We start from the raw sequence: 11,956 nt of genomic DNA on the forward strand, positions 1-11,956 counted from the left end.
GAAGAGAATCAAGGGAACGGTCTGAAAAGCAAGACATGTACCGACATATACTTGTTTAAAATCAGTGGGAAAATATTAACAAAGGAGATAGCTTTGGCCTTTAGTATATAGTAAGAGTTTTATCAGCTGAGAGTCAGTGAGGGAAGGCAGTCCGGTGGATTTCCCCCCCATTTGGGGAGTACAAATATCCGTCTGTGTTGCACTCCGGGTGTGGGATTATCTTTAACTCCCTCATTGTACAGATGATGACATCGAATCAGGGTGGTGAAATGACTTGCCTAGGGTCACACAGTGACAGAGGCAGGGTTTGAATCCATGTCTTCCGGACCTCTTTCGAATACACCATGCTACTTCTCTCCCAGTTCTCCATGATCCTAGAAAAAGCCAGGTTTCCTTCTAAGGAAGGAAAACGTCTCTCCTGAGGTGTGAGTGTAATAGTAGGCAAGTCTTAATTTCTTTCAGCCTAACAAGCTACTGAGTGCATAGGGCAAGGCAAGTCCCTGTAGAAGCTACTAAGCATTGCTCTCTATACGTTGGCAGCTATTTGGGACGGCTGAATTATCATTCGATTCCCTCCTAGTCTATATTGGGCTTAATACTTCTGAGGCTGAGGTACCAACTCCCTGGTACTAAGTGGGAAGTTAAAGGTTAGGTTAGATATGATGCAAATGCTCCGCATGTATGTATCAAGGAAAGTATACTTGTTGTTCTGTAGTGTCTGACTCTTCATGAACCCAACCCCAAGGGGTTTTCTCGGCAAAATTACTGGAGTGGTTTACCACTTACTGCTCAAGTGTGTCCCCATTTTGCAGTTGAGGAATTGAGGCAAATAGGGGTTAATGACTTGCCCAGTGTCACAGAGCTACTAAGTGTCTGAGGTCAGATTTGAACTCAGTTCTGAGCCTAGTTCTTGGAATAATGGCTCTAATACCACTACAGATACCTACTAGGTGTGTGATCCTGGGCAGATCACTTATCTTCTCAGTTTTCTCATCTGTAAAATGGAAGGGCTAGACTTGTTGATTTCCAAGGTCCTTTCAAGCTCTAACTCCATCATTGTGTGATCTTTTAAGCTTGAGAGAGAGTAACTGTTGGTAACTGAGGTCCTGGGAAAAGCAGGGCAATTCAAGACGTTGTCTTCAGTGTTACTGATCTCAGTCAATGTTGCCCATTGGCTCAATGGCGTTGTTCATGAAGTTGTGATTATGTTTCCAGGATGTCCAATACTCTGACATAGACTACATGGAGGAGAAGAAGGACTTTACTTATGACAAAGAAAATTTTAATGGCCTTGACCAGTTTGCTGAAGAGTTGCATAGAAATGGGCAGAGATATATCATTATCCTGGTATGGACACATATTTTTCCTGCTATTCCTTCCAAAGCTTGGAAGGGCCTCTCAGTCATAATTGCATTTCTGTGTTTATTAGAATCCTGGCATTTCCAAAAACCTTACCTATGGTCCCTATGAGAGGGGAAGCAGAAAGAGAGTCTGGGTTTCTGGACCCACTGGGCCCATCGTTGGGGAGGTAAGAAACTGCTGTGGAAAACGAGTGAATTACCATGATGCTGGCTCGGAGTTCAGGCTTTGGAGGGGAGGGAAGGTAGTCATAGTCTAGTTGTTGTACGCAAAATTCTTAATTATTTTATCAGTAAATACTTCTATACTATGAAAATCCATGGCTCCATGTGGGCTGGACTAGGTGCTGTTCTGCTTCCAGGGAAATGGGATAGAGGATCTCTCTAAGTTATTTTGGTTTTAGGATTTTCTCTTCCTGAGAAGGAAGTCACTGAGAAAGACAAAAAAAGAACTATCACACAGATCACACCACTTGTCTATACTTTCTTAGCAAATGATGCCCTTGTCTGTGCTATGCCATGAATCCTCCACAGATGATGTACCCATTTTATTGAAGGCTTTCTTGGTCTATAAGTATTTTGGGGATTTCACGTGAAGGTGCCCTTTTCTTTTTCCTCACTGATTGGCCAAGCCCTTTTCTGGTCATATATCTTCTTATTAATATATTTTGTCACTTCTTTATACCCAACTCATCATTGGCAATATGACATAAACAGAAAAAAAAAATTCAAATAAAAACACTGGGGCACTTTTCAGTATGTTAGACTGATTTTTTTAAAAGCCAAGTGACCTGAAAAAGTTAAGTGTTTGCTCGATTTGGAACGATTTTATATTCCCAAGGAAGAAAAACATCATATTGCTTTATGTGTATTTGAAAGATTGTGAGGTTACCATATTCAGTGATTACTTTTTCTTTTTTATGTCATTCAGTTCCCATTCCTCCATTTTGTTTAACTATTGACAGTCTAAAGTAAGAGTTCTTAAGCTTTTTTTGAGTGTCATGACTCCCTTTGGAAGTCTGATGAATCCTATGGTTCCCTTCTCAGACTAATACTCTTAAATGTATGAAATAAAATACATACGATTACAAAGAAAATCAATTATGTTAAAATAGTTATCAAAATATTGGGGGAAAATAATTTCACAGACCCCAGGGTCTTAAGAATCTCTGTTCTAAAGTCAATCTTCTATGCTTGGATCTCTGTGGAAAAGAGACAATTAATTCACACTTGGAACAAATCACTGAACTAGCTGCCATACTGATGATCATTTATATCTTCCTTGTTCTCTAGGTGTGGCCAGGACCTGCTGTTTTCCCTGATTACACTAACCCACAGGGCACTCAATGGTGGGTTGAAGAGTTGGTGCAGTTTCATAAAGAACTGAATTTTGATGGAATCTGGATTGTGAGTCAACTTACTAGTGTCTAAGCTCTTTTTGGAATGGAATAATATTTTGAACTTTGAGAAGCATCTAGGTTTCTTTTTGGTGATGATGTTGTTATCACTTAACAGAGTGATTAATGAGTTGTGTAGTTACTTAAAGCTGAGCTCAGTTGCAACCAATTTTTGAAGAATGCCTCAGAAACTGAATTCAAATGATACCTCTGGACTAATTCTTTGGGTGATCTTAGGTGTGTTGCTTTACTCCTCTGGGCCTCTGTTTTCTTACATGCAAAGTAAGGGGGCTGGATGTTCTGAGATGATCTGAAATATCCCCTTCAGCTCTACCAGTCTATGATTCACAGCTACGGTACTGGTAACTTGTGGCCCTTAAAGTAACATCAAAATGTTCTTTGCAAATGACTAAAACCAAGAAAAGGTGACTCAGTGAGTGTATGAGGTTCACTTCCTAGGAGAGGATTAAAATTTTAAAGACACATGTCCACATGGGCTGGGCTAGGTGCTGTTCTACTTCCAGAGAAATGGGAAATAGGATCTCTTTAAGTTACTTTGAGGCCAATGGTTTAGAATTTTTTCTTCCTGAGCAGGAAGTCATTGAATGAAGGGAAAAAATAAATTGTTGTCAGCTAGTCAGTGTCTGAAGCTAAATTTGAAGTCATGAAGATCATTCTTTCTGACTTCAGGCCCAGTACTCTATCCGCTGTGCCACCTAGCTGCCCCCCTTAAAAATGCTCTAGACAAAACTAATGCAGCTATGATATGATCTTCAGCGTTTCTCAAAGTATATTATAGAAAAAATTAACTCATTAATAAAGTAGATTTGAAATGGTAGATTGTGAAGAGATATTAGTGATATTCTAGTCCAACCCCCCACATTTTGCAGATGGCGAAACTAAGGCACAGGTATGTCAAGTGACTTATATAAGGCCATGTATCTAGTTTGCAGCTAAACCAGGTTACTTGCCTTCATTCAGTAAGTCAGCATAGCTTAACCTAGAAAGTTTCTCAAGTTTTGTTTTTAAAATGCATTTTATAAATAAACAACACCCATGGTGCCCCGTTTAAGATCTCTGCAGAAAAGTGGCTACAGGAGTTTTATAATAACTAAAACAAAAAAGCCTTCAACAAAGTCTTTCAACTCTTAGATTAATGATCTTTATACTACACTGAATTTCCATTAAAAATCTTTCTCCTTTCTGTTTTGTGTCCCTGAAGGATATGAATGAAGTATCCAATTTTTTAAATAATGACTCACTGTGTGAACCCAACTATTTGAATTACCCATCATTCATTCCCAGTAAGTGCTACCATGACTGCTGTCAACGTGAAAAATGTCGAAAGAAAAGAAACATTGGAAGGTTCAGTATGATGGAGTTTGAGCACAATGTTCCACTGAGGAGCAGGGCTTTCCTTACGGAGGCAGAAGACAGCTCAGGATAGGTTCTCCTTCCTTTCACTGGGTCTCTTGTTATTTTTTTCCCTGCCAGACCTGTCTATATGCCTATAAGCTTCTGGTCAAAACTTAATTTGAGTAATCACCTTCCTCAACAGTTTAGCTCATGTATCCCAGGGCTTTGCTTCTAGGATCCTTATTATTTAAAAATAATATATAAAAACAAATGTGTGTATGTATGCATATACATATACACATGTATGTGTACACACATATACACATGCATACATATACATGTGTGTAAACACACACCACACACACACACACACACACACACACACACACACACACACACATTCTCCTATCTCCTCTCTTTTGACTTGGACTATAGCTTTTCTCAGCAGGCTACTAGCCAGCTCCTTCTAGACCAGGGCTTTTTAAACTTTTTCTAAGGTCACGACGCCATGTGGGGTCAAATCTAGACAAATGTATCTTGTTCTGTTTCTGGATCCATTTCTTAATGAAAACTATTATGTTTTTTTCTTTTTTCTTGATTTTTGTTCTGAATTTGAACACTAAAAAAAAGAGCATTTTCATACATGTAATAGAACACATAAAGATGATTTTACTGTCTATGAAAATGTGAATGTGCAATTTATACTGCATATAATATGTAAGTATATACTGTTTTCAAACTTTACTTTCAAAACTGTTTTACTAGTCTGTGCTTCCTTTCTGAATTTCTTCCTGTTTTCTTCTGTACATTAAAAAAAATTACATTGGTTCATAATTTTTTTTTTGTTTGGCATCACTAGTGCCAACCCCACCGATACATTGGCTGATACTTTGCCAACAGTGAACTTGGTTCAAAAGCAAGCAAAGTAGATGTTGGAAGAGAGTTGATGTAGGAAGAATATGTCCTGGAAGTTAAATTATTGGCATCTTCCCCTACAGGAATCTTGGATAGACGACTGTTTGCACGGACCCTCTGCATGGATGCAGAGCAGCACTGGGGCCTGCACTATGATGTCCATAATTTATATGGCTACTCTATGACAATTGCAACAGCAAAGTAAGAACTGCATTTTTTATCCCCCTGCATCCTCATTTGAAAAAAGACACTTTTATTTTCTTTTTAAAAAATTAATTTTTAGGAGGCAGCTAGATGGATGGAGCATCGACCCTGGATTCAGGAGGACCTGAGTTCATATCTGGCCTCAGACACTTGACCCTTGCTAGCTGTGTGACCCTGGGCAAGTCACTTCACCCAACTGCCTTGCCAAGAAAAAAAATTATCTTGACCTTAACAAACACTAAAAAATACCTTTCCATATACAAAGTAGAATACTTAAAGAATTACACATGAAACTACAAATCTCTATTTTATACTACTTTCTTTAAAAAAAAAACTTTTTATAAGAAATTCAACATGTTACTTTCAAAACAATCCAACTTTTTTTTAAAAAAAAACTTTCTTCTGTTCTCTGTATTTTAAAATAAGGTATTTTATTGGCCCTTTTCTTTCTTAATTTTCTTCTTTTTCTCCTCTTTTGCTAATACTATTATTACCTCCTCCTCCAAACTAGCCCCCCATTTAAAAATGGAAGATAATAAAAAGTCCTCATCATAAAAGTTCCTATGAATAAGTATGGTAAAGCAGAAAAAATTCACACAATGGCCATGTGCAAAAATGTACTTCTCCCTCTGTGTATCTTTTCTCTATTAGGAAATGGCTAAAACGCTTCATCATAGGCCTTCTGGAGACACGGTTGGCCATTGCTTTTATCAGACTTCTTAAGTTTTCAAATTCATCATTCTCCTGGTTCTGCTCACTTCTGTTTGCATCATTTCATACTACTCACTATTCTCTGAAAGCATCTCTTTTGTAACTTTTTATGGAGCCATAATATTGTATAACACCTGTACACCACAATTTGTTCAGTTATTTCCCAATTTATGAGTATCCCCTCAGTTTCCAGTTCTTTGGTTTTTCTTTCTTTCTTTTTTTCTTTTACTCCCCTTCAAGTTCAAGAAGTTCCTTTTACTTGCGAATTATTAGATACATTCCTCTCCAGTAATATCCTCCTTCTTAGTCCCTCTCTCTTTATCCTTCCCTATTACTCTGTTGAGTTTGGTATATTTTTACAATAAACTCTTTGTGTATATGTGGGTTCATGTTTGTGTTCAACCCTTCTTTATCTGTTTAAGATAAGAGTGATTCATATTTCCTCCCCACCCCTTCCTCCAAAGTTGTATACTCAATGCACTTATGTGAATCCTCATGCTTTCTACAATAGTATATTCCTTTCATAATCCCTTTTCTTTCCCCTCTTAAAAACTCTTGGAATAGAACCAAACTACCTCCATGTCTCTGTTTTTCTTCATTAACTCCTTTAATAGCCTTGGAAGACATTAAGGTTCTGAAGAAATATAAGTTTCTTTCCCCTCTATTAGAATGTTAGTATTTCATACGCATACAGCCCTTTCCAATTGATCAAATACATTTATCTCTCTGAATTTCTTTTGATTATTGTGTTTGCATTTCAAAGTTCTTACTCATTTTGGGTCTTTTCATCTGGTGTGCTTGAAAATCCTTTATTTCATTAAGGTTTTATTTTTACCCTGTAGGATTTTACTCAGCTTGTCAAGGTAAATTATTCTTGATTATAAGCCTGTATCTTTTGTCTTTTGGAACATTATATTTCAAGATCTCCTGTGGTTTCTAAGTAGAAACTGCCAAGTTTTCAGTCCTCTTGCTACTTGAACGTCTTCTTTCTGAATGGTCTGTGTTATTTTTTTGGGACCTGAAAACTCTAGATTTTCACTATGATTTTCTTAGGGACTTTCCTTCTGAGGTTTCTTTCAGGAGGTATTTAGTAGATCCTTTATCTTTTCACTTTGCCCTGTTGTTTTGTCTGTGTAATTTTTTTCATGATTTCTAGAACTATGATATCCCAGTTCTTTTGTTGGTTATGGCTTTCAGGTAGTACAATAATTCTTAAATTAGCTCTCCTTGGCCTGTTTTCCATATAAATTTTTTTTTAAACATTTCAGATAAGATACATTTTCTTCCATTTTTTCAATTTTTAAACATATCGTTTTATTATTTCTTGTTACCTTGGGCAGTCATTGATATCTGTTTGAACTATTTTAATTATCAGGGAGTCTATTACTTGGATAAATTTTATCACCGTCTGCTCTAAACTATTCATTCTTCTTCCAATTGTTTCCTCTAGCGCTTTTATTTCATTTTTATCTCTTACTTTACTTTTCTAGGTATTCATGCATTCCTTGTGGAATTTTTTTTCTTTGACTCTCTGCTAGCAGTTGTTATGGAATCATTCTCTCCTCCTAAGTTGGATTTTTAAAATTTTCTCTACATCTATTATATTGCTTTATAATTGTCTGCATCTTGTGTTTACTCATTTCCAGTCTTAATTCTGGAAATGGGGCTTTGTCTCAGGACTCTGAAGCCCTGGTCTTAGAGTGTCGTGGTATGAATAGTGACATTAATACTTCTAATAGCTTTGTAAGGTCTTCACTTGGGTTTCAAGTCACTATGAGACTTTTTCATGGGAACTGTCTGTTCATGCTGTCCTCTGGAAACTGAGCCTTACAGTTACATGTGTCTCTGGCATTTGTCTGATTACATTGAAAGGTTATATCATCTTGTTAGCCTGCCATAGTGCTGACTTTTCTAGTGATCCTCTTTCTAATTACCTTTGGACTTATGGTTGACTTCATTCAAAGTTTTGGGATAATATCTCTCGTTTTCTTGATCATTAGGTGAAGCATCTAGGGAGCACAATAGGTTAAACGCTAGACTTAAAGTTTAAGTCCTGACAATCACTAGCTGTGTGACCTTGGTCAAATCACTTAAATTATTGGTAAAATAGGTGTGACAACAACACTTCACAGGGTTGTTGTGAGGATCAAATGAGACAACTTATGTAAAGCATTTTGCAAAGTTCAAAGTACTGCATAAATGCTAGCTATTATTATTATAAATAGTTGGTCTGGTAGAATGTTTTCAATCAAAATACTTTTATTAAGTATTCACAATTGGCCAGGCATTGTGCTAAGCACATGGGGATTGTGTTATATATTGATAGCTCCTCCAACGTTGACTCCTCCTATATCTGTCATCTTTGCCAATTTGCTTTATGTGAGGTAAAACCTTAAGGTTGTTCTGATTTGTATATCTAATATTAATAGTAATTTGCATTAATTTGGGGATACAAAGAAGAGCAAATAGATTCTGTCCTAAAGAATCATAAGATCTTTTTTTAAAAACAGTTTTTTAAAATATTTTCATTTTGACATTGACCAAATTTAATTCTTTATCCCTTCCTTTCATCCCCCCAAAGAACTAGACTGTATAACAAAATTTTATTTTTTTTAAAGAGAAAGAGAAGAAGGGGAAAAACAGGAAAAAACTAATCAATATATTGGAAAAATCAAACACTATATGCAAGGTTCCATACCTATGGACACCTCTGCAAAGAAGTATGTGTGTGTTCTGTGTGTGTGTGTGTGTGTGTTGGGGGAGCAGGTTAGGGATAGTACTTTTTTTTTTTAATCTTTCCTTGTGGGCTAATCTTGTTCTTTCTAATTTTACAGCATTCCTTCTCAGTGTTTTGTGGTGGTTTTTCTTTTAATTTACATCACTGTTAGTCGTTGTATAGATTGTTTTCTTGGCTGTAACTTATTTTTTTGTATCAGTTTATGAAAGTTTTCCCATGCTTCACTGTATCCATCACATTTATTGTTTAGTAAGAAGTACTTACCACAGTTTGTTTAGCCACTCCCAAATTCATTCTAGTTCTTTCTTCATTCTACTTCTTTACTACCACACACACACACACACACACAATACTGCTATACTTTCTTTTTTTCACTCAATGACTACCTTGGGGTACATACCTAGCAGCAGAATCTTTGGATCAAAGGATTTGGTTAGTTTTGTCTTGCGTAATTCCAAATTGCTTTCCAAAATAGTTCTTCTAATTCATAGCTCCACCAACAATGCATTCGTGTGCCTGTCTGTTGACAATTTCTCCAGTCGTGACTATTCCTAATTTTGTCATCTTTGCCAGTGTTCTGGCTATGAAATAAAGCCTCAAGCTTGTTTTGATTTTTATTTCAATTGTTATAAATGATTTGCAGTATTCTTTTATATGGTTGTTAATAGTTTGCAATTATTTTCAAAACTGTTTATATCCTCTGATCATATATTTTGGTCTTATATATTTCTATTAGTTTTCTATATGTCTTGGATATCATATTCTAATCTGAGAAATTTCATACAAAATTTCCCCACCATTTAACTACTTTTCTTCATATTCTGTATGAATTAAATTTGCTTATGCAGAAGCTTTTCAGTTTAATGTAATCAAAATAATATGTTTTATCTTTTGTAACTGCCTTTACCCCTTGTTTGGTTAAGAATATATCTCCTACTCCTAGCTTTGAAAGGTATGTGATCTGCTTATGGCCTATTTGTTATACTGTGGTCTTTAATATTGAGGTTGTATATCTATTTTGAATTTATTGTAGAATATCGTCTAAGATCTTAGTGTAAGCCTAATTTTTGCTGTTGTGGTTGTTGTTGTTCAGTTTCAGTCAGTGTCTAACTTTTCACGACCCCATTTCGGGTTTTCTTGGCAAAGATACTGGAGTGGTTTGCTATTTCCTTCTCCAACTCATTTTATAGATGAGGAAACTGAGGTAAATTGGGTTAAGTGACTTACTCCAGCTTACAGAGCTAGTAAGTGTCTGAGGCTTGATTTGAACTCAGGTCTTCCTGACTCCCAGCCTCACCTTTGATCCATTGCACCACCTAGTTGCCCCACCTCTGATACTTACACTAGGATAAATGTGGACATATTTACTATCACAGTCTCATATACTTATTCTAGGGAAACAGACATCCCTCTAACTCCTTCCCATTCTGGGAAGCTTTCTTCAGACTTGTTGTTGGAGAGTGCAAGACACAGAGGACCTTTGACACCTCCCACCAACAGTAAGAGAATTCTGATTTCACAGCTCTTCAGTAACCCAGATGTCTTTCCTTTCCAGAGCCATGGAGAGCATTTTTCCTAAAAAGAGAAGCTTCGTCCTGACCCGATCAACCTTTGCTGGGTCAGGCAAATTTGCAGCTCATTGGCTAGGGGATAATGATGCTACTTGGAATGACCTCCAATGGTCCATCCCCAGTATTCTTGAGTTCAACCTTTTCGGTATCCCCATGGTAAGGTCTAATTTCCTACTAGGAAAAAAAAAAAACCTTCCTAGAGGGAGAGTCTTTCTGTCTCTTAACACCTGTGCTTGATGACTCTGGGAGCACCTGACACCTAAAAGCAAATGACCCATTAGAAATTTTGTCTTGATGGAGAAAAAAATCACATCCTCCTGCTCGGTTACCTGTTAAAGGTAGAATAGTAAATCTAGAGCCTAGGTTGCTCTTCTTTATAGCTCTGGAAAAGGAAAGAGGCTGCAGGAGTAAGATGTATTAATATTCAAAAATCCCCATGAGGAAGGAAGAGAAGGGGGCAGGGAGGCATTAGGGATTGAAGTTGAAAACGAGGTTTTTTATAGAAGAATGATCTCCATTCCATTATTAATCCTTTCTATCCTGTTTTATAGTTCTTTACTTTTGTTTATGCATTATTTCCTGTACCATCACAGCATGGAAGAGTGAATAGAACACTGATCGGGGAGCCAGGAAGTCACTTGACATAAACTGATTGTGTGAATTAAGGCCAGTCACTTAATCTCTCAGTGCTTTGAACAACTCTCTAAGACTGTGTGTTGCAGTCAAATCACAGCCCTGCATTGGTAGAGGTAGTTACCTCACCTAAGAGTTCCCTAGGTAAATGACATCACAGGTCCAGTCCATGTTCTGATTGCTTCTTAAGTAGGTCAGTCTTTATGCTTGTAATCTCCATGTATCCCATCTCTTGTCATCAGCCAAAGAGCTTTCAAAAAATGGGGAAGTTGTTATCTTCTTCCTGAAATTGTCCCTATACTGGGGACACAGCCAGAGGCTGGGTGTTTGTGCTTTTTTCCAGGTGGGTGCGAACATTTGTGGCTTTGCCTCCAATACCTCAGAGGAGCTGTGTAGGCGTTGGATGCAGTTGGGAGCCTTCTATCCATTGTCCAGAAATCACAATGGCCCAGGTTTTGTGGTGAGACCCCCCAGATGGCAAGGCCATTCTTTGTTTTCAAAGGAAGGTTGTCAGAAGTATTCCAGTTGATTCACAGATGTCTCCAATGACAGAGTGGCATGTCCTGGTGCTTGGGTGAAATTCCCAGTTCCTATAGAAAGAAAGGAAAGAAAGGAGCACAACAAGGAAGAGCTTTTAGATGGACCCATTGAGTTCTGGAAAGCCACTAACCAAAGTTCGAGGGCACTAATCATAGTGGCTCTAGTTCTGCTATTATAGGTGCCACAAGCTTAGAAAATAATAAATGGATTGGCTTCTACTATCTCTTGCCTGTGGGTAAAACAAAGAGGATGACTTATAGGCATTGGACATTGATGATAGGGGTATAAAGAGTAGAGTCAGGAAGTCTTGGAAAGCCTAGCTGAAGGAGATAACTAAGGCTGGAAGCTTATATCACTTTCTCCTTATTCTCCCTACCCTACCTGCTAATACCTCCCACTACCCTCTTTTCTTTCTCTTCCTTCCCTCTTCCTTCCTTCCTCCCTCCCTTCCTCCCTCCCTCCCTCTTTCCCTTTCTTTCTTTCTTTCTTTCTTTCTTTCTTTCTTTCTTTCTTTCTTTCTTTCTTTCTTTCTTT

At 37.4% G+C, this 11,956-nt stretch overlaps 1 protein-coding gene across 1 annotated transcript in view; it reads left to right on the plus strand.

Annotated features, from left to right (window-relative positions):
- The window catches only part of LOC114031143 (probable maltase-glucoamylase 2), a 42,333-nt gene that overhangs the window by 24,624 nt on the left and 5,753 nt on the right, over positions 1–11,956 (plus strand). The window contains exons 10-16 of the mRNA XM_027846160.1: positions 1,216–1,347; positions 1,430–1,528; positions 2,652–2,765; positions 3,978–4,059; positions 5,110–5,227; positions 10,234–10,405; positions 11,226–11,342. Coding sequence (XP_027701961.1) covers positions 1,216–1,347; positions 1,430–1,528; positions 2,652–2,765; positions 3,978–4,059; positions 5,110–5,227; positions 10,234–10,405; positions 11,226–11,342 — 834 coding nt within the window. The remainder of the gene's footprint in view (positions 1–1,215; positions 1,348–1,429; positions 1,529–2,651; positions 2,766–3,977; positions 4,060–5,109; positions 5,228–10,233; positions 10,406–11,225; positions 11,343–11,956) is intronic.

The sequence above is a fragment of the Vombatus ursinus genome, unplaced genomic scaffold (genome assembly GCF_900497805.2).
Source record: "Vombatus ursinus unplaced genomic scaffold, bare-nosed wombat genome assembly UNPS02015088.1, whole genome shotgun sequence".
Taxonomy (NCBI): domain Eukaryota; kingdom Metazoa; phylum Chordata; class Mammalia; order Diprotodontia; family Vombatidae; genus Vombatus; species Vombatus ursinus.